Source organism: Mustela erminea, chromosome 17 (assembly GCF_009829155.1).
Source record: "Mustela erminea isolate mMusErm1 chromosome 17, mMusErm1.Pri, whole genome shotgun sequence".
NCBI lineage: Eukaryota > Metazoa > Chordata > Mammalia > Carnivora > Mustelidae > Mustela > Mustela erminea.
This window is the reverse complement of record NC_045630.1, coordinates 35977999-36002313: the sequence shown is the minus strand read 5'-3', so window position 1 is coordinate 36002313 and position 24315 is coordinate 35977999. Positions and strand designations below refer to the sequence as shown.

The 24315-nt window shown below is 36.9% G+C and overlaps 1 protein-coding gene across 2 annotated transcripts in view; it reads right to left on the bottom strand.

Moving 5' to 3' along the window:
* Positions 1–11568: 11568 nt before the first annotated feature.
* Positions 11569–24315, bottom strand: part of SYT14 (synaptotagmin 14) — a 198947-nt gene continuing 186200 nt past the window's right edge. Inside the window, exons 7-9 of one of the 2 annotated variants that reach the window (XM_032318621.1) lie at positions 19419–19608; positions 16842–16898; positions 11569–15602 (exon numbers count right to left, since the gene is read on the bottom strand). In XM_032318621.1, the coding sequence (XP_032174512.1) occupies positions 15289–15602; positions 16842–16898; positions 19419–19608 (561 nt within the window). In that variant the 3' untranslated portion in view covers positions 11569–15288. The remainder of the gene's footprint in view (positions 15603–16841; positions 16899–19418; positions 19609–24315) is intronic. The other variant, XM_032318622.1, reaches the window with a different exon arrangement.

Below are 24315 nucleotides of genomic sequence, written 5' to 3'. Positions count from 1 at the left end.
AGAAACAAGGAAGTGAGAACCTGTCAGTTAAGAGGAGACTAAGGAGACACGCTGACTAAGTGTAATGTGTTATCCTGAAACAGAAAAAGGACATGAAGTAAAAAGTAAGGAAATCTGATTAAATGATGGATTTAGTTAATAACATATCAACATTGGTTTGTTAATTGTAACAAATGTGCCTGACTAATATAATAACTAATATAATAATAAAATGTTAATAACAGAGGAAACTGGATGCAGGGTGGATAGAAACTCTGGAATTATCTCATTTTTCCTGTAAACCTAAACTTGTTGTAAGATAAAGTTTATTTAAAATTAGTAAATTTAAAAATCTTTAATTAAAAAATTAAAATTAAAATTAATAAGTTTAGGGGCACCTGGCTGACCGGCTGGCTTAGTTGGTATGGCATGCTACTCTTGACCTCAGAGTTCAAACCTCACATTGGGCATGGGGCCTACTTAAAAAAAAGATATTAGAACAAATTTAGTATTAGGTTAATATTGTTTTCCTATTAAAAATTATCTGTCAGGGCGCCTGGGTGGCTCAGTTGGTTAAGCGACTGCCTCTGGCTCGGGCCGTGATCCTGGAGTCCTGGGATCGAATCCCACATCGGACCCCCTGCTCGGCAGGGAGTCTGCTTCTCCCGCCGACCTCTCTCCTCTCATGCTCGCTCGCGCTCTCTCTCAAATAAATAAAAATAAAAATCATTTAAAAATTTTTAAAAAAATTATCTGTCAGAGATAAAGTTTTTATCAATTAATGAACCAGAAGTCACAGAGGCTATGGAGTTTCATAAGTCGAATTTCATGGTTGAACAAGAACTCTTAGCATGTCAGGTGCTATGAAAATATTTTAAAAATATATTTATTTTTCTTGCCTTTGTAAATAATGCACATTAAACATAACTTTTCTTGGATGACTCTATGCAATTAAAATAAATAACTACCAAAAAAGCAAAAAGCAAAACACCAAAAACACCCCCTTGCCTGAACTTCCCAAAGTCTCAGACTCAGTTGGAAACAGATTCATTACTGTCCGTTATGGGCTAGATACTGTGCATGCAGGTGGGCATGACACAGGTCAATCCATTGAACCATCTGAGAACTCACACGCACAGTCTAGTGAGAGGTGGTGTCGCCTCTCAGGTCCTGCGACAGTCATTCCCGTGTCTTGAAGTCCCAAACCCATTCTAGTCTTTACCTCTCTCCTAAATTCTAACGTTTTGCTTCCAAATCATGGACGTTGTCCGCAAAATGTCATTTGAGTTTTGATAACAACCTAGCTTCTTCCCTGGACTCCTTTATGGGGGCCCCATGCCTCACCGACCTGCTCTTTGGAACCATTCTATTCCATTCCATCCTCTCACATGAACTGTACCCCCCTCTCTCCAGCTTAATCAGTCATCACATCCCAGAAATTCTTTCTAGTGTCACAAATCTCATTTTTTAAAGATTTTTTTTTTAAAGTAATCTACAACCCAATGTGGGGTTTGAACTCACAACCCTGAGATCAAAAGTCACAACTGAACCAGCCAGGTGCCCCTCACAAATCTCACTTGAAAAAAAAAATTCTCTACCCACCTAATGTAAGGCTGCTGGTATTATACTTCATATCTAGTTATTTAACATTTTAAAAACACATGGGTTTAAATGAAATAGCTTCCCAATTGACCCTTGGAATGTGAGTGGAAGAGATACACTTCATTTGTTGTAAGTTAAGTAAACAAACCCTTCTTAAACTCACTAATTTAGGGAGTTAAGTCCAAAATCTCTGGACCAGACTCAAGATTATTTATTTTGAAACAATCTGGCTGTCACCTTGCTTCTCACAGTGCTCCTGGTGTCTTGCCTTAATTCTGCTGAGTGATTTCCTCCTCCCCTGGCTCTGGATTTTGCTAACGTTCTTACTGCTTCACTTCTATCTCTAGGTTTGATGCCTAGGTTTTAGTTGCTTCTCTGAATTTCAACCCATCACCTTGTCTCTTAGCTCAGAGTTAAACTCGTTTCTCTTAGTTTGGTCAAGTTGGGGAGACAAGTATTTTGAATTACTCTAATAACCTTAGAGCTGCTCCTAAAAATAACTTCTTTGGGAAGTAGTGGCAGATCATGTTCCTGGGACCTACCTCATTCTTCGGTTTTGGTCTCCCCCAAATCAGGTGTCAGACCTTGTTCTTCCTCATGCTATGTGGCAGTTTTGTCCTTTTGGCTATAGAGCCACCATGTTTGTCTCAGATGCCAGCTTGGAACCATGAACTTACCTATTGGTGCTATGGCTGGTGCTACAAGCACAAAATAGACCTGAAATACGTAATAGCTCAAGTACACGGTTTGTTTCTTGCCCACGTGACACTTCTTCTGCAGAAGAAACTGTTGGCTGGTGGGAAGGTGATGTCCAAGCAGTGATTCCAGGATGTGGGTCGGTTTGTATTGTGGTTCCACCATCCCCTTGGATGCTTGTCATCATCTGTCACCAGCTAATGGGTGGGGAAAGAAACCCTGAAGGAGGCACTTGGCCTAAAGTGAAGTGTCTCTCTTCCACTCATGTTCTAGTTGGTCACATAGCTACAGATATCTGCAGGAAAGGCTGGGAAATGTGGTCTAGCATGTGTCCAGGAAGAGGAGAACAGATTTTGTTAAATAGCTTGTATTTCCCTTAAGGAAGACAACCTCAAGTCGCATCTGGTCATTGCAATGTTTTCCAAGTCGCATTTCTCTGGTGATGCTCTCTCCTTTCCATCATGTTCAGTGACCTGGAACTTAAAGACAAGTTACCTACTTCCCAACCTCCACCAAATATACAACGTAGAGCAGGAAGTGGCTAAGTACAATCAATAAGGGGAAAGCATGAGAAAAGGGGAAGAATGAAAAACGTAACAGCAGTCAGGGATTCACAGTGGGGAAAACACTTAACAGAAAGATGGAGAGAGGGGAGTCAGAGGGAGAGAGAGAGAATCACAAGCAGGCTCCATGCCCAGTGCAGAGCCCAACATGGGCCTTGATCTCACAACCCTGAGATCATGACCTGAGCCCAAATGGAGAGTCAGACGCTTAACTGACTGAGCCCCCCAGGTGTCCCAGCAGAGTTTGGATTTACTCTGGATCTATTCTTGAAGAGAAGCTCCTGTTATTCTCCGTGGCCTACTGCTCTGATCTCTGGGAAGCTTTACCTGCGACGGCTTCATCTGAAACAGGCATTGAAAACTGTTTCCTTCCTGGGGGTTATAGCTTGCTTCGTGAGCATGCAAGTTTCCCCGAGGTTGCTCAGAAGTAAGAGGCAACACTTTATTTATTTTTAAAGATTTTATTCATTTTGGAGAAAGAAGGTGAGTGGGAGGGAAAGGGAGACAGAATTTAAAGCAGACTCTGTGCTGAGTGCAGAGCCTGATGCAGGGCTCAATCCCACGACCCAAGATCATGGCCTGAGCCCAAACCAAGAGTTGGCCACTTAACCAACTGCGCCACCCAGGTATCCCAAGAGGCAACACTTTATTTATTTGTTTTTAAAAGGATTTTATTTCTTTATTTGACAGAGAGAGAGAGAGATCACAAGTAGGCAGAGAGAGAGGGTGAGGCAGGCTCCCTGCTGAGCAGAGAGCACGATGCAGGGCTCCATCCCAAGACCCTGAGATCATGACCTGAGCCGAAGGCAGAGGCTTAACCCACTGAGCCACCCGTGCGCCCCTCAAGAGGCAACACTTTAAATAAATTCTGATATTTGCCATATGGTGAGCCCCTTTGTTCAGCTGTGCTGTCTTGATGGGCCTTTATTACCGAAGACCCCCATTAAGGGGGTTCACATATGGGGTTCAGAAGCAGGAGATTTTTCAAGCCCTTTAGGCACTTGACCTCTGGGCTCTCTCCATTCCCTTCAATCTCTTCAGGAAAACCATTTATTTCCTGCCTGAGGTTACTTGTATCCTTGTAGTATTTTTCAGCAGAAAACATCTCGCATACACCATTACTCTGCCTCTTTCATTTCCCCTGAACTATGGGTTCGCAGTCATACCAACCGCCTTTCAAGTGTAACAGGCAACTGTCTTATCAAATGTTTTGCCCCTGTGTGACATGGGTTATGGTCGTCAGCCTGCGGTAGCCATTCCCTCACTGCAGGCTGCTTGGCTGCTAAAGACAATGTCGTGGACCATGAACACTCGTTCTCACAAGATCCCTGCAAGATCCCAATATTTGTTTTGGCTTCGATTGTTTGTAGTAACAAGTGGACTCTAAAATGGGTAATGGCTCAAATACAATACAGTTTTTCTTCTCGTTTATGTTAGCATCGCAAGGCAAACACAGCTGGTTGTCTCTTTCCTGTGAAGTGACTCAGTGACCCAGAATCTTTCCAACTGGTGGCTCTGCCGTGTCCTTGGCTTTCATTTTCCTCTGTATCCAGCCAGTGGGAAGTGAAAGGAGGCATGGAAAAGGCACATTTATTTCTTAAAAAGCCTCTTCAAAATTGGTGTGCGTCATGTCTGCTCGTATTCCACTGGCTAGAACTCAGTCATATGGGCATTCCGAAGGGAGGCCAAGAAACATAGAGGACACAAGAAAGGAAAACATGGATTTTGGTAAAGAGTGGGCAGTTTCTATCACAGAGTGAAAGGATGGCTTGGAAAATTTTCCCGTAGATATGTTTTCCTTATGTCAACTTAGTATATGCCTTCATTTTCCACCTCTAATGAATATAAGTGTATGAGATTCTTACATCATTTGTCGCCGTTTATTTAGCATTTAATTACATAGACCATTTAGTGCATTATTTTTGTAATTGATTGAAAAGTACTAATTAAACAATTTTTCAGATATTTACTGAGAACTTTAATTTTTAAATCGAGAATTACTTTATTTTCAAATGGGAAACATTATGGAATATTTTTGAAAATCTACGGAAAAAAACCCTGGTTTAAATATTTTGCATACTGGAGATCAAAGGTTACAATCAATTTGCAATGAAAACAATCGAGTATATATTATGTATATATATATAGAATATGGTATGATGAATACCTACCTAAATACATCCACAACAATAAAAACATAAATTAATGATTTTCTAGTTAGAATGCAGGTGTGTGTATTTTCTGCTGGAAATTTCACTTTATATCAATTGCAATTCTGTGACAGACAATCACTTATTTTTGGAGTAAATGCATAAGGAAGTCTATTACTTTTGCTTCTTTAACCTTAAATGTCTTAATAGTGGAAACTTAACCTTTTTGGGGGAGTCGGGGGAGGGATGAATTCAGCAGCAAATACTGGGAAGGGATACAATTTCCTTAAACTTAGTTGGAGATTAAATTATGAACCCATTTAGTTTAAGCAAAATTGTTTCACATTTTGTGTTTCAGTAGAGGTAGCCCTACTGAAATTTAATTTTAATTAAAAGAATTAAACCAGAGAAATCAAGCATTGGTGTTTTACTCTTTAAAAAAGTTAACTAAAGAAGGCTTCTGGTTAGCTTATGGAACTGAAGATTCAAGGACAATCAGAGATTAGATAGTATAGTAGCAAATTTAATTTCTGTCAATTTTAGAGCACCAAAAGTTGAAATTCTTTTCAATATGGAAAACAGTACTTGTAAAGTCTGTTTTTAAAAAATTTTTGTTGTTGGACATAAAATGGACAGGGAAATAAAATATGAAAAATATATCTAAACTCAAGGTCTTTGGGAAATAATATTATAAATGCCTAATAAAGAAGGATTGGGAATCAACAAACTGCTATTGCCAAATACAGAATGATTTTGTTAAGTAGAATGACGATACCGATATGAATCAGGACACATTCCCAGTAAGCTAGGTAACTGTGTACGCGTAGGCTTGTTTCAGCTCGAGATACTGAAATCACTGTGAAGCTAGTTTCCTTCTTGACTTATTTGTGAACTTTAAGGGCGATGATTTTAAAATGTTTAAATTTGCTGTAGTCTGTTTTCTTTGGAGGTCACATTTGACTTAGAATTAAAGAAAATAAAATAACCCAAACCTTGTGATAGCAATATTTTACAGCATGCTGAAACGCAATCCTTTTAAACCTGATATCTTAACAACATTTACATGTCTCAATCCGATATTTGCTTAGGCAATCGACATTATATTGGGCGAGGAACACATCTACACTTGTCAAGGATAAGAATTTGGGCTGATTTTTGTGTATCCTTATCTGAGAAGATGGAGGCTTACCCATTCCAAGTGAATGCTAAAGCGTGAGGAGATTTTTGACGGAAAGGTGAAGAAAAGAAAACTTTTAACCCACACAAAAATTTATTCTCTGGAAAATCAAACTGCCATTAAAATCTCCTTGGATTAATAATTTTAACAGTTCTTATATTGTTTACAGAGAGGTCAGCGATTTTTTACGTAATACAATTATACAAAAGGAAAAATGCACCGAGACAATCGGTGTATAGATAGTAGAAAAGTAGATAGGAGAATAAAATGCCACATATAGCACATTTTCAATTACATGAAAATGATTAGATATATGCTCATTCTATAAAATAGGTCATTTCACACACGCATCTGTTTATATTTTTGACCCCAAACGCAAATGAATATGTGACGATAGTACAACACTGTTGATAAACATAAAGACATTTATATATATTAATAAGATCCATTAATGGTGTAGAGTCACTAGAAAATATGTTGGAGACAATTGAAGACCAAGGGAAATGTTAATCAGCAGTGCATTTTCTTCAGGTTGTTTAATAGAGTTTTGCTCACAGAGCATTTAAACTTCATCACACTGTTATATCCATTATTAGAAAAATAAGTAAGAAAGCTCTGTAGAAACTATACTATTAAGGAAGTCTTTTTGCCTCCAAAAAAAAAAAAAAAAAAAAAGAAAAGAAAAGAAAAGAAAGAAAATAGGAAGAAAGGAAAGAAGCAAAGTAAGGGGATATTCAACATAAGATTCCACTAATTGAGTTCTCCATAAAAATTACATTATTTTGAGAAATAAAACACAATGTAAGAATATTGAGCAGTGGTGAGCATCATGAGTTTTAGAAAAAGAATAGATCTTAACATTTATCAAGAACCTTAAAGCTCATATAATTGGTTCTTCCTCAAGACTAACTGAACTGAAAAGGAACATTGATAACACTTTCTTGTTTCAAAATTCTAATAAAAACCCAGCAAAAGTCTGGCTGTCCTCTCTACTACAGTTTTAAAGATTCCTCAAAATTGTTGCCACTATATTTTCACCACAAAACCAGAAATCATCTAATTAAAATTATGCAGAAACATTATAAATTAATTTTGTAATGCAAGCTACTATCGGAAACTTTCTCAAGTAAATTTAAAGTAATATTTATAATTGCAAAATACTGTTAGAAGTGTCACCATTATATTCTAGCTGTGCTTCAAATAATTGTTTAAATATACTTAAGTACTAAGTGAGCTGATTTATAGGCAAAAGCTACCCTGGTTTCCCCTCACAAAACAAATGTGACATAATCACAGAATGTTGTAAATGTTCTCAGTATTTGTCCAGAAGGACCCCCCAAAGAAAAACCAATGCCATCTGCCCCCTCCCTCCCAACACAAGCCTTCCTATGACTCTATGGTCTTTACTTCAGTTTCCCTTTTCTGAAACCCTGCCCAGTTAGGTCAACATTTGACATTTTAAAAACCATTGCTTTTTAAGACTTCCTCACAAAATTAAGAAAGAAAGAAAGAAAGAAAGAAAGAAAGAAAGAAAGAAAGAAAGAAAGAAAGAAAGAAAGAAAGAAAGAAAGAAAGAAAGAAAGAATAATGAGAGGGAGAAGATACCCAAAAGGAGGGAATTTAGGATAGGACATAACGTCCTAAAATCTCCCTTCTGGGAAGTTGGTTTCTACTCTGTTATGACTAGAATCACCTGTAGGTATTTGGGTTACAGTCCCATACCAGGGCTCTAAGATACTGTTCCGTTAGGCTTTCGGGGTTCTTTCTTCCTATTGGTGCTCATGTAAGTCCTCCCATCCGCCTTAGTGAAGGTTAGGAAAAGGATCACTGCGGAGGACCTACCCTCAGGGTTGAAAAGGTTCGGTTGTTACTGGAAACAATATGTGCGGAGGAGGTGAGCACACTCAGAAACTGACAGATGAAGGGCTGGTAAGAGGCTCACAACCATTCCCCTTCAGCCAGATGTGAGGCAAGACAATCAGTCTCAGAGATATGGGGAAATTCCTACTTTCTTGTTAAACAAAATAGTTGCATTTAATATTAACTGCACTGGATGTTAACTAGCTAGAATTTAAATAAAAATTTCAAGAAAAAATAATATTATCTCCTTAGATTTATGGAAATAAGCATTCGAGCAATATCTGAATATAGAAACAAACTTCAGAAAAATTTTTTTTTGGTGTATAATGTATTATAGTTCATCTATTGGGTATTCATTTTTATAAACAATTTGTCAGGTGGGAGATCACATGTTAAAGGTATAAACAGAAAGGTAGTAAGGGTGTTCTTTTTAAAGCAGTCTTGAATATTTAAGAGACATGCTCAAACATCAAATACTAATTAGAATAATAAAGAAAAGGTGAAGAAGGAACGTATACTAGTAGGGCAATGGAAGATACAGACTGACAAACTGACATGGAAATAATATCAAATATCTTGCAAAACGACTGCCAGAGCGGTGACTTTGTTTGCAGTTATTTAGGAATTTTTATGTGCTAAGGGTTGAGATTCTATAATAAAATTATGCCAAACTTGCGTTAGATTCATACTCGTTTCCTTCTCCGCTCCCGACCCACACAACATTCCCAGTAGGGGAGGGAAGCACAGCGCTGGTCACCAGAGTGACCAAGACCTCCAGTGAGGAAGGAACGCCATGCTTTGCTCCCTCTAGTGGTGGGGAAAACCCGACTGGTCCTCCCACTGTCTGGTCCATGTGATGAAGGGGGGAAAAAAAAGTCAGGGTCTCACTTTTCAGTAGATAACATTCGGCTTTGATGAACTCCGGTATTTGGTGTGAGTGTGCATGGATGCAAATGGGCAAAAGGGCAGGGAGGAAGAGAGAAGAAAGGATTGTAAAGAGACACGTATCTGTCTACATAGGGACAAAAAAGAGCAAGCAAGACTCCTTTTTGATATGGGGCTCATAATTCCAGTCCATCCCACACTTTCACGTTAAACTTGCATCAACCAGGTCTCGGGTTATAACCAGACCAAATACAACGATATAGCAGCAGTTGTTCCAAAACAGCCAGTTCCACACCAGAGCACTCCCAGTATTCAAATAACCGCCCTTTTCAGTGGGTTAATCACAGATCTTTGTCGGGGCAGAAAGATGTTTCCAAATGTAAAATCTATCCAGGTGAAGTATTCCACAAGAGGAGGTAGGTCTACGTTTTAAATGAGGGGAGAAGGAAACCCCGATGAACTCCACACAGAATATTTATTCTTAGAGAAAGAGGAAGGCCTGAGCCTGCTATATTAATTTGCTCTTTGAAATAAAAGATCCTTAGAGCAGAAGGAAGCAAGGAAATAGAGATCAGAGAGGAGGGGATAGGAACGTGTGGCTAGTGAGGAAGCCAAGAATGAAGTTCATGGGATGAGAGTGAAGACAGAGAAGCCACAGACCACGAAGCCCAAAGGCAACAAACGTACTACAACAGGAATGGAAAATGCCACCATCTGCAGCTGTCACTACAAACTTACCTACAGGGCAGCCCAGCTCCACCGAGAATACAGACAGACAGACAGACACTCGGCGAATAGCTCCTCAGACTCTCTCTCTGACTCCTATTTATCACTGTAAGGACAGCTTACAGGGGGGCTATGTGAGCCATAAACCAAAGCACTTTTCAGGAATCATAAGACCAACATAACAGTATTTATTATACCAGGGAACACTGAAAACGTTATGTTGGATGAGAATATACAGGAACTCATAATTAAATATCACTTTTAATGTTTTTTTTTTAACATTTTCCTTTTTAAGAAAGCACAAATAAAAGATCAATAGCACTAATGCCAGTCATAATCTCACTCTTATTTATCACTCTTATAAATTTAATCTATGGACACTGAAACAATGCTATCAGCATTGAGCTCAATATTCTATACCGGGGTATCTCACACAGAATCTCCTGGAAAGCTTAATAAAATGTAGATTTGTGGACTCCACTCCAGACCAAATGAAACAAACATCTCTGGAGGCGGGGCTTTGGAATACAAATTAAGTTCTCGAAATAATTCTTCAACACCATAGTTTGGGACATACTACATTTGCTTCAAATTTTGAAAATATATTCCTTGTGTCTGTTCTTTAAGATCCAACTCAAGGGTAACCTTCTCCAGAAGATTATTCTGATCCCAAGTTTTACTCTACTAAATGCCTATCTTTCTTTGGCTGTCTTCCCACCTTAGAATGCAAGCTCCATGAGAGCAGAAAGACTTTGTCTCTCTCATACACTACCTCCGCATCTGTAGCACTTGGAACAATACATGACACATAGTAGGTGCCCTTAAAAATATACAAAATAAAGGAATAAATAAATCCATGCATTACATAAGAGTCATAAAATTAAGACCTATATAACAGTATTATTGACTTCTTCTATAAGAAATTTAGTTTGAATTTATTATATGCCTACTATGAGCAAGGGGTACATAAAGATAGCAAGACAAGGCATTTACTGCTATTAAGGAAGAAAGGAATCCATGTAATCCAGTTAAACCTTAATAAAAGATATGTAAGAAACATAAATTACAAGGAGAGCACAGAGGAAGACAGGGTCATTTCTCTCACCACTGAAAGGGGCAAGATACCTGCTAAAGGATACAAGATACGTCCTTCATAGAAAGGTGATCAGATACACTGGATTCCCAAAAGTAGCAGACAGGGAGCAGAATATATTGTTTAGCATATTTTCAGAATGTAAGTATAGGCTAAATTTGTAGAGTAAATTAGTCTCCAAGTCTCTGGAAATCAAGTCATCTACAGAGTATTACACAGAAGTACCACTTGTATCCTGGGGCGGGGAGGAAGGGAGATCTCTGATCTCATTTTCTTCTTTGTCTTGTTTCTCTTTCCCAAGATCTGATTTTTCTTTCTCTTTTCTAGTTCTGCCATCCCATTAAGGTGGGTGGAATTACTGATAAATAACAATGTTGTCCTGTTTTTCTTGCAACTGGTACAGACGGGTTCAATTGCAATGTGCGTAGTATAGGTGTTAGAGTAATTTATACCTAGGTTCTAATCTTAGTTCTACTATTTACTTACTGGATGACCTTAAGACAAGTCTGCTTAACCCCTCTGCTGTAGTTTCTTCATCCATAAAATTTGTAAAGATTATTTGCTTCATAGCGTTATTGTGAGAATCAAAATAATAAATTATTATGGTAGACCTTAATAAATTATAGCAGTTACCATCATTACTATTATACATTTTTTGTGGGCACAGATGATGTTTTAGAAGTTAATTTAAAAACTGTTTCATTGTGTATTTAACTTTCTGCTCAACGTTGAGTTTGGCGGGTGGGGATAATGATGGCTACCTCCAGTGCAGGCTGGAGTGCAGGGTGAACTGGGGGGTGGTGAATGGAGAAACACAAGAAGTAAAACTTCTGGATGGTAACAATCAGTGTGAAATAATGTAATGACCATCGATGAGAAAAATCTCTACGAATCAGCCATCTAGTCCATGTAGGCAAATGGCAATTTTAGGCCAGTGGATTTGTGTTATTTCTTTTTATGTCAGGAAAAAAATTTGTTGGTGATTACTTTTCTTACTTCATCTGAATCTTCAAATAGTCTCTCAGTTCACTTGAAGAGCTGTTTGTCTTAACACCCTCAATTCTATGACCTCTTATCCTTCGGATGCTGTCTTACCTTGCAATCATGGATTGTGCTTCTGATTCACTTGCTAAGTAAATGAAAATAATGATGGTATATCAAGAAAATGATTTAACATGTAGCCCTGGGCATTGATTTGCACGAGGCTGGATGAAACCACCCTACCAGGCCCTACACTTAAACATGTGTGTACTAATCGAGGTAGCTTCAATATTTTCTTACTGGTTTTTCCTTTTTAAAATTGTAGTTTGACTGATTATTTTTGTCACTAAATACATTACAGAGAATGCACAGAATGCACAGTAAGAAGACAAATAAATGGATTTCACACAAAATGTGGATAGTACAGAAGACACGAGAGTATAGAAGAAAGCCTCTGAAAGGTAAGATGATATTTTACTAAACAAATTCTTTTCTGATTTGAAATACACTTTGTTTCCTGGGCAGTAATAAACAACTACATTTTGCAGCTCATTTGGGAGACAGATAAAGCCTGTAATTCCAGGCTCAGGAGCTCCCATGAATGCCAGTCAATTGCCATATTCGGACTATCTTATTTTATTATAAAGCTTAGGGGACTTTAAGAGAAGAACAAGGAAGTGGGTTGTCTTTCTCAAGTTTCTGAGACAGCACCTGCTGCCCACCAGTGGGCCCCTATTTGCTGCAAATTGCTGAGATATAGGATTTTGCCTTTATGCTTTCATGCAAATTTAAGCACACAAAAGAGCAGTAGTACTGTCTTGTACATTAGATTCAGTAGAGTGAAGTGGGTCTCTTGAGACCTATTTAATTTCTTCTAAAAGAATAGACAAATTTTGGGGAGTAATTACTCTAAGTTGTGTCAATCCACAAGATAAAAAGATACATATTTTTCTGTGTGTGGAGGAGAATGGTAGCAAATAGCACCCAAAACCAAATATAATTTTTAGTAAATATATACAGGAGAAAAATAATTCATAAACTTGATAAATGGTTCTCTAATTAGTTATCTGAAAAAGCCAGGGCACCTTCACCTTTACGTGGGTGTGTGCGTGCGTAGGCATGTGTGTGTATACAGATATGCATACACATAAATTCTTAATCTTTGAGAACTTGGCAGCTGGGGCGGAGGTAGGGTCCTTCTTGAAAACCTTTAAATCTTTTGATTAATTTTTAAACCATATTAGATTTGATATCTATACCAGATAACCTCATAGTAATGTACCAAAGCACACACAATTCTGGGCAGAGTCTGAAGAAAGCTAGATTTATCAAATAACAGCGAGTTAGGTCTTTTCATCACCGAAGGAGAAAGCACTACATTGGTCTCATGATGTGACTACTGATTAGTCTTTGTTACAGCTACGAATAAGACTAACTCCTTCCATTAGGAAGATCCCAGTTCCTAGCAACGCAGTCAGTTGTTTCAAAGCCAGGAAAGACCCTTGTTGCCTCAAATGTTTAAATCCAATTTCTCACGAAGGTCTACAACCCACCTTCAAATCTCTTTCCATACTGTCGCTGAAAATAATGTATATGAGATATTTCACTATTTGATGCACATTCTAGCTTTATAACTTAACTAATTTATAAAAAAAACCTTGGAAAAAGCTCATTAGTGTAACAATCAAAGAATGGGTTTTTCTCTTTCATGTAACTCTGTAACACACATTCTTAAACCTCATGTCACCCAATATAGCATCTGTAGGTTATCTTATAATTTGTGTATATGAGTGCATAGAGCTGCCATTTTTTTAAACTAAAAAATTTTTGTTCACGGTCTTTTTGGATTTCTTTTAAGGCCTTTCAGTAGAGCCAAGCTGAAATAATAATGTCTATGCATGGTTTTGTTATCATGGTAATAACAAGTCCTTGCTTACAATAATATATAGTGCTTAGTTGGGACTAGGAATAATGGTATGCTGCTTTTTAGTAACTGGTAAATAGTATGTTTTTGTCTAGTTTAATTAGAAATTAGAAAGAGAAGAAAGAAAGTATTTTTCATATATACAAAACATTCTATTTAATAAAGTATATGCATAAAATTATATACTGGGTAAGAAGCAAAATTAAAAAGAAAACAGCTTATAATATTCCTGATTAATAAGAGTTCCTAAATATAAAAACAACAAATGAAAATGCCTTGCCATTTAAAAAAATTAGCACATTATACAACTTTTACATACTTCAGAGGAAATAAAGATCTTGTGACACTGTTCTGAGGAATCTTTACATTTATAAAAATCGAAGGCCTAATTTTGCAAATACAACTTTCAAGCTGTATGAGCAAATGTAACTTACATGAAAGGCACAGGATGACGTCACGTTGAAGAACGGATCTGTAAGTTTCATAAAATCTAGTCACAGGTCACTAGAAATTTCATAAGGAATCTCAGAACTGTTTTTAACGTGATGTTTTGATTCAAACTGAGAACTGGAGAGTCTTTAGATCAAAAGTACAAATTGAAGTAAGACTGAAGAAGATTTAGAACAGTTTCTTATCAGAACGCTACCTGCTTTATGCAGTGTTGGTCACTCCATTCTCAGAGCAGATAATTAACATTTTCTTTAACTTGAGCTGTTTTCAATTTTCAACAGCTTATCTATTATATTTTTTTAGTTTGTAAAAAATGTATTTTCACACTACTACAATTTTAAAGAGTCAATTGTTGAAAGAAATTTTAAAGTAAAGTCCTGCTCTATTAGCTTCCTACATTGGAATACAAGAATACAGGAAGTGCTTTCAACAGAAAGTTACGTGGTTCTACAGTACAACCTGTCTAAAAGACTTGCAAGGGACCAGTCCAGTGACTGGGTCTCTTTGGATCAGGCGAAAGCAGAGGCAAATGAAGAAATGAGATTTTTTTTAAAATAAATATTAAAAAAATTACTTTATGAAAATGAACACTTGCTTGCACTTGAGATTGAGTGCCATTGAGAAGAACTGAGGCACAATGAAACTAAGTGCACAAAGGGAAAATATCTGAAATAAAACAATTTTCTATGTAATTGAAACCCTTTACCATTAGATGTGCCTCATGATTGAGCTGGACATGTACTTTTTCAGATTAAGAAACATTTCCAACACTAGGGATGAGCCAGTCAAAATATGTGTTTCCTGGTTAATATTTAGGGTAATCCTAAAAGTGTTGTGACTAAAAATTCTGATTTAAAGAAAAAAAATCACAGTTTTTATTATTTTTTTTTCCATGAAATTACTGACTCTTTTGCTAAAGTAAACTTAACTTTAAACCAAAAGCACGTTCTTAAAGCTCTGGAGGACTGTTAACAATGATGATGCAAGTGTCTCATTTCCCCAAGAAGCTCTACCAGAGACACATCGTTTCTTCATTGATGTCAGTGTTAGATGCTCTTTCCACAGACCTTAAAGCATTCGGGTAGAATGGTGAGGATGACGCTTCAGAGAACAGCTCTTCTAATGGTGACTAGGTAAAAATAGCAATGCTGCAATCAGAGATAATGCTGCCTCGGATTGTAATTGCTCAGTTATCCTATTCATCATGACTCTAGTAACGCATGCCATCTACACACTTGCTGTCCTTTCGACTCTTTCATTTCAGTCCAGTGATTGAGCTCCTCTTCTCCAGAGCTGTTGAGACCTAAAGAAATCCAGCCTATCATCTCTTTCCTTTTCATGCTGCGTTTGTTATACACAGACAGTATGAGTGTCACATCAGAAAGTTGAAATAGGGCCACTTGAAAAACAAAAGTTTCCTTGTATACTGGATTAGGCTGCCCTCTGCGGATGGAAGTCTTGCATTTGGACATCTCTTGACCCATGGAATTCAGGAGAGTTAATTTGACATACGTATCTACAGGAAGAAAAGAACATACCACAGATATCATTTTAAACAAACTCAAAACACCTTTCCTGTGACATCTGCTGAGAACACTGAGTCTTTATAAGGATATGGTGTATACCATGTTTAATGGAAATTCAATGAATTCCATTTTGATGTAGATGCTTATAAAATGTGACAAGGACAGAGAATGCAAATCTTTTGTGGGTCACAACATCTCAACCTCACTATTTCTACGTCATAGTTTGAATTTAAAGGTATACCTCATAATCCTTCCTCCACACCCTCCCACCCCCAATCCTTGACCTCCCACTACCACCCCTGCCCAACCCCATCCCCAATTAGCTTCACTAAGCAGGACATCATAGCATTAATAAACACTTAGCAAGCTCAATTAGCCACAACACTGTAAAGCATTCCACTGTGTTTTCAGAGAAAAAAGAATAAACAAACAAATAGAAATGAAGGCAAATGGTAAAGAGGAAAAGAAGACAAGAATGCAAAGATGACATCAAAACAGCTTAGGATGAAATGTCAAAAAAATCTCTGCATGGATGTGGTTTTTAAATATATTTTAAAAACATCTGAAAGGGCCAAAATGAAGCCAAATGCATTAAGGGCTCAAAGTTTAGCAAATCAAGTAAAACTTTCTCCGGGTTTCATGCAAGAATACATTTAATGTGCTTTTTGGATCGTTAAAATAAATACTACAGGATTCTTTTTTGGCAGAATTTAATGTGAAATTTAAAGTATGGTATTCTTAACTGTTTTCATGAATTACAAAAAAAATTGATGTAATGTTTAGTGTACAAAGTGAAACATAACAGTTCATTGCCTGATTATTTTGGAGATAAACCCTCTCTTCAAACATCTGTGTTTTCAGGTTCTTTAGACTCATGCAAATGATCTTCAGCATGGTGATCCATCATGTGTACTTCATATTAAAATTTCAATTAATTTTAATGAAAATCGCAATATTTCTTATGAAATATCTATTGTATGAATCAAAATACAGTACATGAAAAATAAAACCTTTAATTTAAAAAGTTTTGCTTATTTTTACATACTCTGAATACCATCATCCATAATCAGAGATAAATTCTAAGTTAGTTTTATTTAAAGTACCACAGATAATAAATGTGCATTTTTTTTGGAAACCAACATGGTGGACAGCTTCACTGCTGGCAAGTTTTAGGGTATTTTGTTTTTGCATGAAAAGACAACATCCAATTAGCCTCTACAGGAACTCACCTCGGATTATATAAACCTGTCCACCTATCAAGTGTTTTAGACAACAGAACAGTCCATCTGACAACAGGGGGTGGAAAGCAGTAAAAGAAATAATGACCAGATGTCAATTGTTGGGTGAAAGAGGGTCAAAGGTTAGAATTAAAGAGGAAACACTGTTCACTGGAGTTGGAAGAACACAAAACTTTAGCATTTTAATTCAGGTAGAGGGGTTGAACAAAAGGGTTGTTGGGTAAATTTCATGGAATGCAAATTTTTAAGGTCATTGTGTAATCTTAAACAAAAATTACACTTCTTTAAAGGGGGAACATCTTTATAATGATAGCCTCTTGGTCTAAAGCACATTGAACATAGAATCATGCAAATTATTAGACTATATAAAAGACTGAATAAAAGTCATTATCAAACTACTATTATGCTAAGTTTTGAAGTCTCTCCATGCAATATTAAATATTTCAAATGCTTCTATTGCTTTCAATGTAATATAAAAAATTAAGTTAAACAAAATAAAATAGGACTATCAAAATTTTTGCTTTTGAATGTACCCATGGTTTCTTTGGATTTTTCAGTTGATAACACAGTTCAAAGCCTAGAATTAGGCATATATGAAAGGTCAAAATCTTGTATAACATATACAGTATGAGACAGACTGATAAAACTGTATTCTATTTTACTTTATAAATACTCCTCTTCATACAATTAATTTTAATGTTAACTTATATTTACCTACTAGCTGCCTCCCAGCGAACACCATTAACCACCCTGATACTGAAGATCTGATTCTAAAATAATGGTAATCTCTCCAACTTGCTCTTTAACCTGAAAACACCTACTCTAAGCTGCGAATGCTAATCTCTCAACCCGTTCACCATCCCCCCTGCCTCCACCCCCTCTCTTCATTTTAGTTCTGGTTTCTCTGTTTCTGTCAGAGTGGTTCCAAGCAAGGACAGAAAGGCAAGCGTATCATTCCATTCTGCTGGCTTTTAGCATCTCAAGTTAAATATTTGTTCAAAAATTAAACTGTTAGCTAAAGCAGGAATGGCAAGCTGAGAGCTGCTGGCGGGATGTGACCCCACATGATATTTTGTTGATCCGTTACAGTGTTCAGAAGTTTCGAATCTGAGTGTCTGGAGGCAGCGTGTGCGCCCCTGCCTTTGTCACTGCCTCACGCTCTGTATCTTTCACCTGCCAAGTCTGCTCATGTAAGTAACTTCCCAGGCCATTTGAGTTTGCATTCTAAGTATGTATCAATAAAGAGAACCAAGGTCCCATTTCCAAAGCTGTTTATTCTAGTAATTGCTTCTTTCCTCCCTCCGAATTCTTCCTTCTGAAAGGAGAAAGGGGACAATAATAATTCCATCCTTCTTTGATGCACCTTTGCTTGACTGGAGTCTCACAGTTACCCTGTGACAGACACAACCTCAGCTTTACATACGAGGAAACAGACTCCGGGGAGTTAGGTTACTCATCCAAGGGTAGAAAAATACACATAATTTTGGCCTTCTGATTTTTAATTCAGGAATAGATAGATTTCATAATACCTGTAAGAAGCAAGGTTTCCATTATTACTTAGGGAAAACCAAATATATTTTTGTGACGTTTCACTTGAATTGAAAAGACAGTGTGGAGGACATCTGGAGGTCAATGAATCAGTTTAATTCAAGGGAGGAAAAAGCTTCCACTCCAATAATTATTTGAGACTCAGAGTAAAAGCTTCTGTGAGAAATCTTTGAGCAAACGTAAGGTGACCATTACCATTCAAGATTTCCTTTCAAATTTTGAGCTTAGGGCACTAACAGCCTTAATTTCAGAGAAGTATAAAGAAGCTGTTATGTTCCTGACTTATTTCCACAGAGACTGACGAACGGTTTTGGAGGTTTACTGAGGAACACTCTCTCTGCAATCCCATAATTGCCTCCATCCTCAGGAGCAGGAAGAGGGTTAAGGAGGGAGGAGTGACAGGCACATAGACCAGGGCACGGGTATGCCATCTCGCTTTCCTGTCTTCTCACCTAGGGGAAATATCAAACTATTTCTTATTTTGTTTGTCCTGGTAAAGGCAAACCAAGCCATTTAAGAAGAGACTCTGCTGGCAGTACTAATTTATAATATTAAAGGAGAAAAAATGTGAAGAAACAGTTTCTTCTTAAATTCTTATTGGAGAAAAGAGAATTACTGCATTAGTTCATAGTACTGCATGCAGACTGAAAACACCACATCATTCTTCTGTTGATACCAATAGCTCTACATATTCCTGACCATATCTGTAGAATAGGACTAACTTTAAAAAATCCTGTAACTTTTTCTACCATTGGAAGATAACGGCTATGATAGGGATAATTTATTCGGCAGATACTATGAAAAATTAAAAGTCTTGTCACCTTACAATTAATACTTTGAATTTCAAATTTTTCTACTTCCCAAATGACTGGAAATAGAAAACATGAAACAGATTAGCTGATGATTATACCATTTCATTTTGATCGGTTCAGACTAAATGATAGGATTGAGGCCCCTAACACTGAGAGTCCCATAAGTGCAGAAAACATAAGCATTAAAAAAAATTTTTTTTTCACTCACTGGGTGGTCTGTTTGCTGCCAAATTTTTGAAGTGGCTGCCTTTTATCACTTCAGCTGATAGTCTTCCAGTGGTGGCATTATAAAGCAGGCCAATGAGAATTTCTGGAACGGAGCCATGTTCAAGAGACTGACATGAGGATGTACTTTCACTACAGGACATTTCTGACACGCTCATTTGGGAATCACAGCCCTGCAATCAAGAATGAAGTCTTTATAGTATTTTGTAAAAGTGATATATTAAGAGATACATTGTTAATTCTGTGTTATTGGAATTTGGTAAATCACAATAAAGACAAGAGCTGCAGGCAAAATTCCCAAAGTGCTAAATTAGATATGTTGTTCTTAGTGTATTTTAGTTCCTGGATCTCTTTTCATTATACAGCAGTCAAAGAAATAATAGGATATGAGAAGATTTCACAAATCCCTACACATTTGTATACAAATCAGAGAGGATACATTTCTTAAACTCATAGGTGTTAATGAGCTATTTTTGAAATGTGCAACATTGTTGTTTAAAGACTTAATAACCTTAATAACTTTTAAAGACCGACATGGACTCAGACTCAATTACAATAAGTGTAAATGTCTTCACTGTGTTTTTAATGATGAAGATTGGTAAACTCTGATTAAATAAACAAAACTATCTATTATTTAAAAGTCAGTGTGTAGAACACTGAGAAACAGAAAGTTGGAAAGGATGGGATATAATTTATCATGCAAATAATAACCAAAAGAAAATTGTAGCTACAATAATACCAGTCAAGTTTAGCTTTAAGGCAATAACCATTACTAGAGACGAAGAGGTAAACTCAGTTTGAACTTTCAATTTACCAGGAAGATAAAATACCTCCGAATTTCCATGTATTTAGTAACATGGGCTCAAAATATAGAAAGCAGAAATTGCCAGAACCAGAAAGAGAAATAGGCAAATCTACAACAATTAGTTGACTAATGGGGGGGATGACTTTAGCATCGTTTCTTTCTGTAACAGACCAGACAAATAAATACAGTAAATATGTAGAAGATTCGAATATCACAATAAGCAAAACTGACCTAATGGTAATATGTAGAGCACCATACCCCACAACTATGAAATACACATCTTCTCAAGCACATAGTGGTATTTTCATAAAACTATTCACAAAAATAAAGCAAAGATTTTCAAATGGCAGAAGTCATTCAGAATAGGTCTTTTAATCAGCTAGAAATCAAAACTAGCTTCTAATAAAGAAAACAATGCCTATATATTTGGAAATACTCATGGTAAATAAATGATAATGAAAACAAACTATCTGAAAAGAGTAATAAAAATAAATAAATGTTAGAGAGTCCAATTTAAGCAGGGAAGAGAAGGCATGAGTAACAAATATCAGGAATGAAAAAGGAGACATCACCACGTATGCTATAGACCACAAATACCTAAAAGGATAGTAAAAACAACTTTCTTCCAACACATTTGAAATTCTGATGAAATGGACAGATTCCTAGAAAACTGCAACTAGCGAAGATGCACACAAGAAGAAATGGAATATCTGAACAGGGTTACTGAAGAGATTTAATTCATAATTAAAAATCTTTCCAAAACAAACAAAATATAAAACCCAAAAACTTCAGCTAGAGGACTTCACTGGTGAATTCTAACCCCCTGAGCCACCCAGGCACCCCTTCACTCGTTAATTCTAATGAATACTGCTAGTTTTATGAACACTCTTCCAGATAGTAGGGAAAGAGGAAACACTCTCCAGTGCACTTTAAGAATCTAGCCAAAGCCTGATGACATTATAAAAAAAATTACAGAATTTTCTTATTCATGAGCTTCGATTTAAAACCCTAAATTAAATGATTGGCAAACCATATCTAGCAATGTGTAACTTCATACTTAAAAGAAATTTTTTTGAATGTTTCCCCTTTGAAATTGGGGATGTGACAAACGGTGCCAACTTTACTACTTCTAATCAATACTGCAGTGGCAATTCCAGCTAGTGAAAGTCCTTGCCTTACTAAATGCAATGCAATGCAATGCAATAAAATATATAATGATTTGGAAGGGAAGGAGATAAAACTGTACTTATGTGTAGGTTATGTAATTAGGTACAAAAGAAATCTAAACAAGTCCTCAGATGAATTACAGTTACATACAAAGGTAAAACTTTTAAGTCCTTACATTGCTATATATCAGCAATAAATCTGAAAATAAAATTTATTCAAAAACAGCACTTAGAGGTGTCTGGCTGGCTGAGTTGATAGAGTGTACGACTCCAGGTCTCAGAGTCGTGAGTTCAAGCCCCTTGCTGGGTGTGGAGCCAACTTAAAATAAAAATTGAAAAAAAATTTAAATTAGCATTTATTAGAGCATAAGATATCAAATATCTAGGAATAAATGTACAAATGATACCTGAGGTCTCTACATAGAAAACTATGAATAGGGGTAAACTGAGAAGTGCTACACAGATGTACTATGGTAATGTATCAGAAAGCCCAATTTTGTAACATTCTCGCCAAACTGGCCTAAGGATTAAATGCAGTAACAGTCGAAATCTCAACGGGTTTCTCTGTGGAGCCTGACAGGCTAATCCCGAAGTGCTCATGGTCTATACATACAACGCAGTACTATTCAGCCTTAAAAAAGAAGGAAATCCTGCCATATGTGACAACATGGTTGAACCTGGAGGACGTGATGCTGAGTGAAATAAGCCAGGCACAGACAAATACTGCATGATTCCACTTAAATGAGATCTCTAAAATAGCCACACTTGCAGACGCAGAGAGCAGAATGTTGGCTGCCAAAGGGTGGGGGTAGGGGAAAACGGGGAATTGCTGTTCAAGGAGTACATGGTTACAGTTATAGAAGATGAACAAGTTCTAGAGATCTGCTGTACCGTGTGTGCCTGTAATTAATAATATTGTATTTTACACTTAGACATTTGTTAAAGAATAGATATCATGTTCAATGTTCTTACCACAATAAAATAAAATGAAATTAAAAAAAAAACACAATAGAATGCCCTGTTCTACTGAGCATCAAAATTTATCACAAAGTTACATTATTTAAGACAATGTGACAGAAACAATGTAAAATACACTAACAGAATAGAAAGCCCACAAATTAACCTAGGTGTAACAGACACTTAATTTACAACAAGGGTGGAAGCATAAAGCAGTGGGGAAAGGATCATCTTTTTAATGAATAATGCTAAGACAACTGGTTCTCCATCCAGAAATAAATGAAAATCAACCCCTTACCTCAAAACATACCAAAAGTCGATTCTGAATTTAAATATAAAAAGCAAAATGATAAATTCATAGGTTAACACTGGGGATTATATTCATGATCTTAGGGTAGGGAAAGACTTCCTAAAAGGGACAGAAAAGTATTAATCATAAAGGAAACCTTGGTGGGGCACCTGGGTGACTCACTGCGTTAAAGCCTCTGCCTTCGGCTCAGGTCATGATCCCAGCGTCCTGGGATCAAGCCCTACGTCCGGCTCTCTCTTCAGCGGGGAGCCTGCTTCCCCCTCTCTCTCTGCCTGCCTCTCTGTACTTGTGATCTCTGTCTGTCAAATAAGTAAATAAAATCTTAAAAAAAGAAAAGAAAGAAAAAGCTTGGTGAATCTGAAAACATTAAAATTAAGAATTTCTGAGATTCAGCAGAATCTTTAGGATGGTGAAAAGGCAAACAACTGGGTGTGAGAGAGGTCTACGACACATATACTGCAATCAGATCAAATCCAGAAAATGTAAAGAACACTTAGAAATCAAATAAGAAAAAGACAACACAATATAAAAAGTCCCAGACACTTGAACCAGCAACTTTACAGAATGGCCAATAAATATATGAAATGTTGTTCAACTTTATTAGTAATGAGGGAAATGGAAATGCAGGTATGTAGGTATCCTTACACAACAGACAGGCTGAAACAATCATGTGGCTAGGACACAGAGCAATGGGAACGTTTATAGTCCCTCTGGTGGTAAAGCAATATGGTTTTTAAAAATGTTAAAAATGTTAAAAAAAACACACATATCTTATGACCAGTATATACCATATTAGAAATATGTGCGATGTTTATCAAAAGACATGCAAAAGAATGTCCGTAGCAGCTTTGCTCCCAAGAGCTCCAGAGAGCAGAATGGATAAATAAATTTGGGTGAGTTCATGTAATACAGCATTGATACTATACACACTCCAGAGCAATGAAAACTAATTAGAACTACATTTACGGACATGACTTGAGCGAAAAATGTTGAACCTAAAATGACACTCGGCTGTATTAACTCCATTTATGTCAATTTCAAAGAAAGCAACCACAGAAAAACCCCAAGCTAAAACCCAAAGACCAGAGAGAACTAAGCCACAGTATTTCAAACGCATGAATAGATGGTAAAACTGTAAATCAAGCAAGAAAGGGATCGATGTAAAAGTCAAAATTGTGGTTAACTCTAGGGGTGGGGAAAGAAGGTTCAGTGATTGGGAAGGGCATGATGGGGGTGTCTGGGGGTATCGGTAACGTTTTATTTCTTGACCTGGATTGTGGTTACATGGGTTGTACTTTTTTTGTTTTTCATACTTTTTCTTTTTCTTTTCTTTTTTTTTTTTTTAAATATTTTATTTATTTATTTGAGAGAGAGAGAGCAGGCACAAGCAGGAGAAGTGACCTAGGGAGAGGGAGAAGCAGACAGCCTGCTGAGCTGGGAGCCTGATGTGAGACTCGATCCCAGGACCCCAGGATTTTGACCTGAGACAGATGCTTAACAAACAGCCCCCCAGGTGCCCCTGTTTTGCATACTTTTCTAATGTGTGTTGGATCTCAAAAGATAAAAGGCTTACTGAAGGGATTACCTAATACTAGGATACAATATACGCACAAATTAATGGATGGTGATAAAAAGAAATATT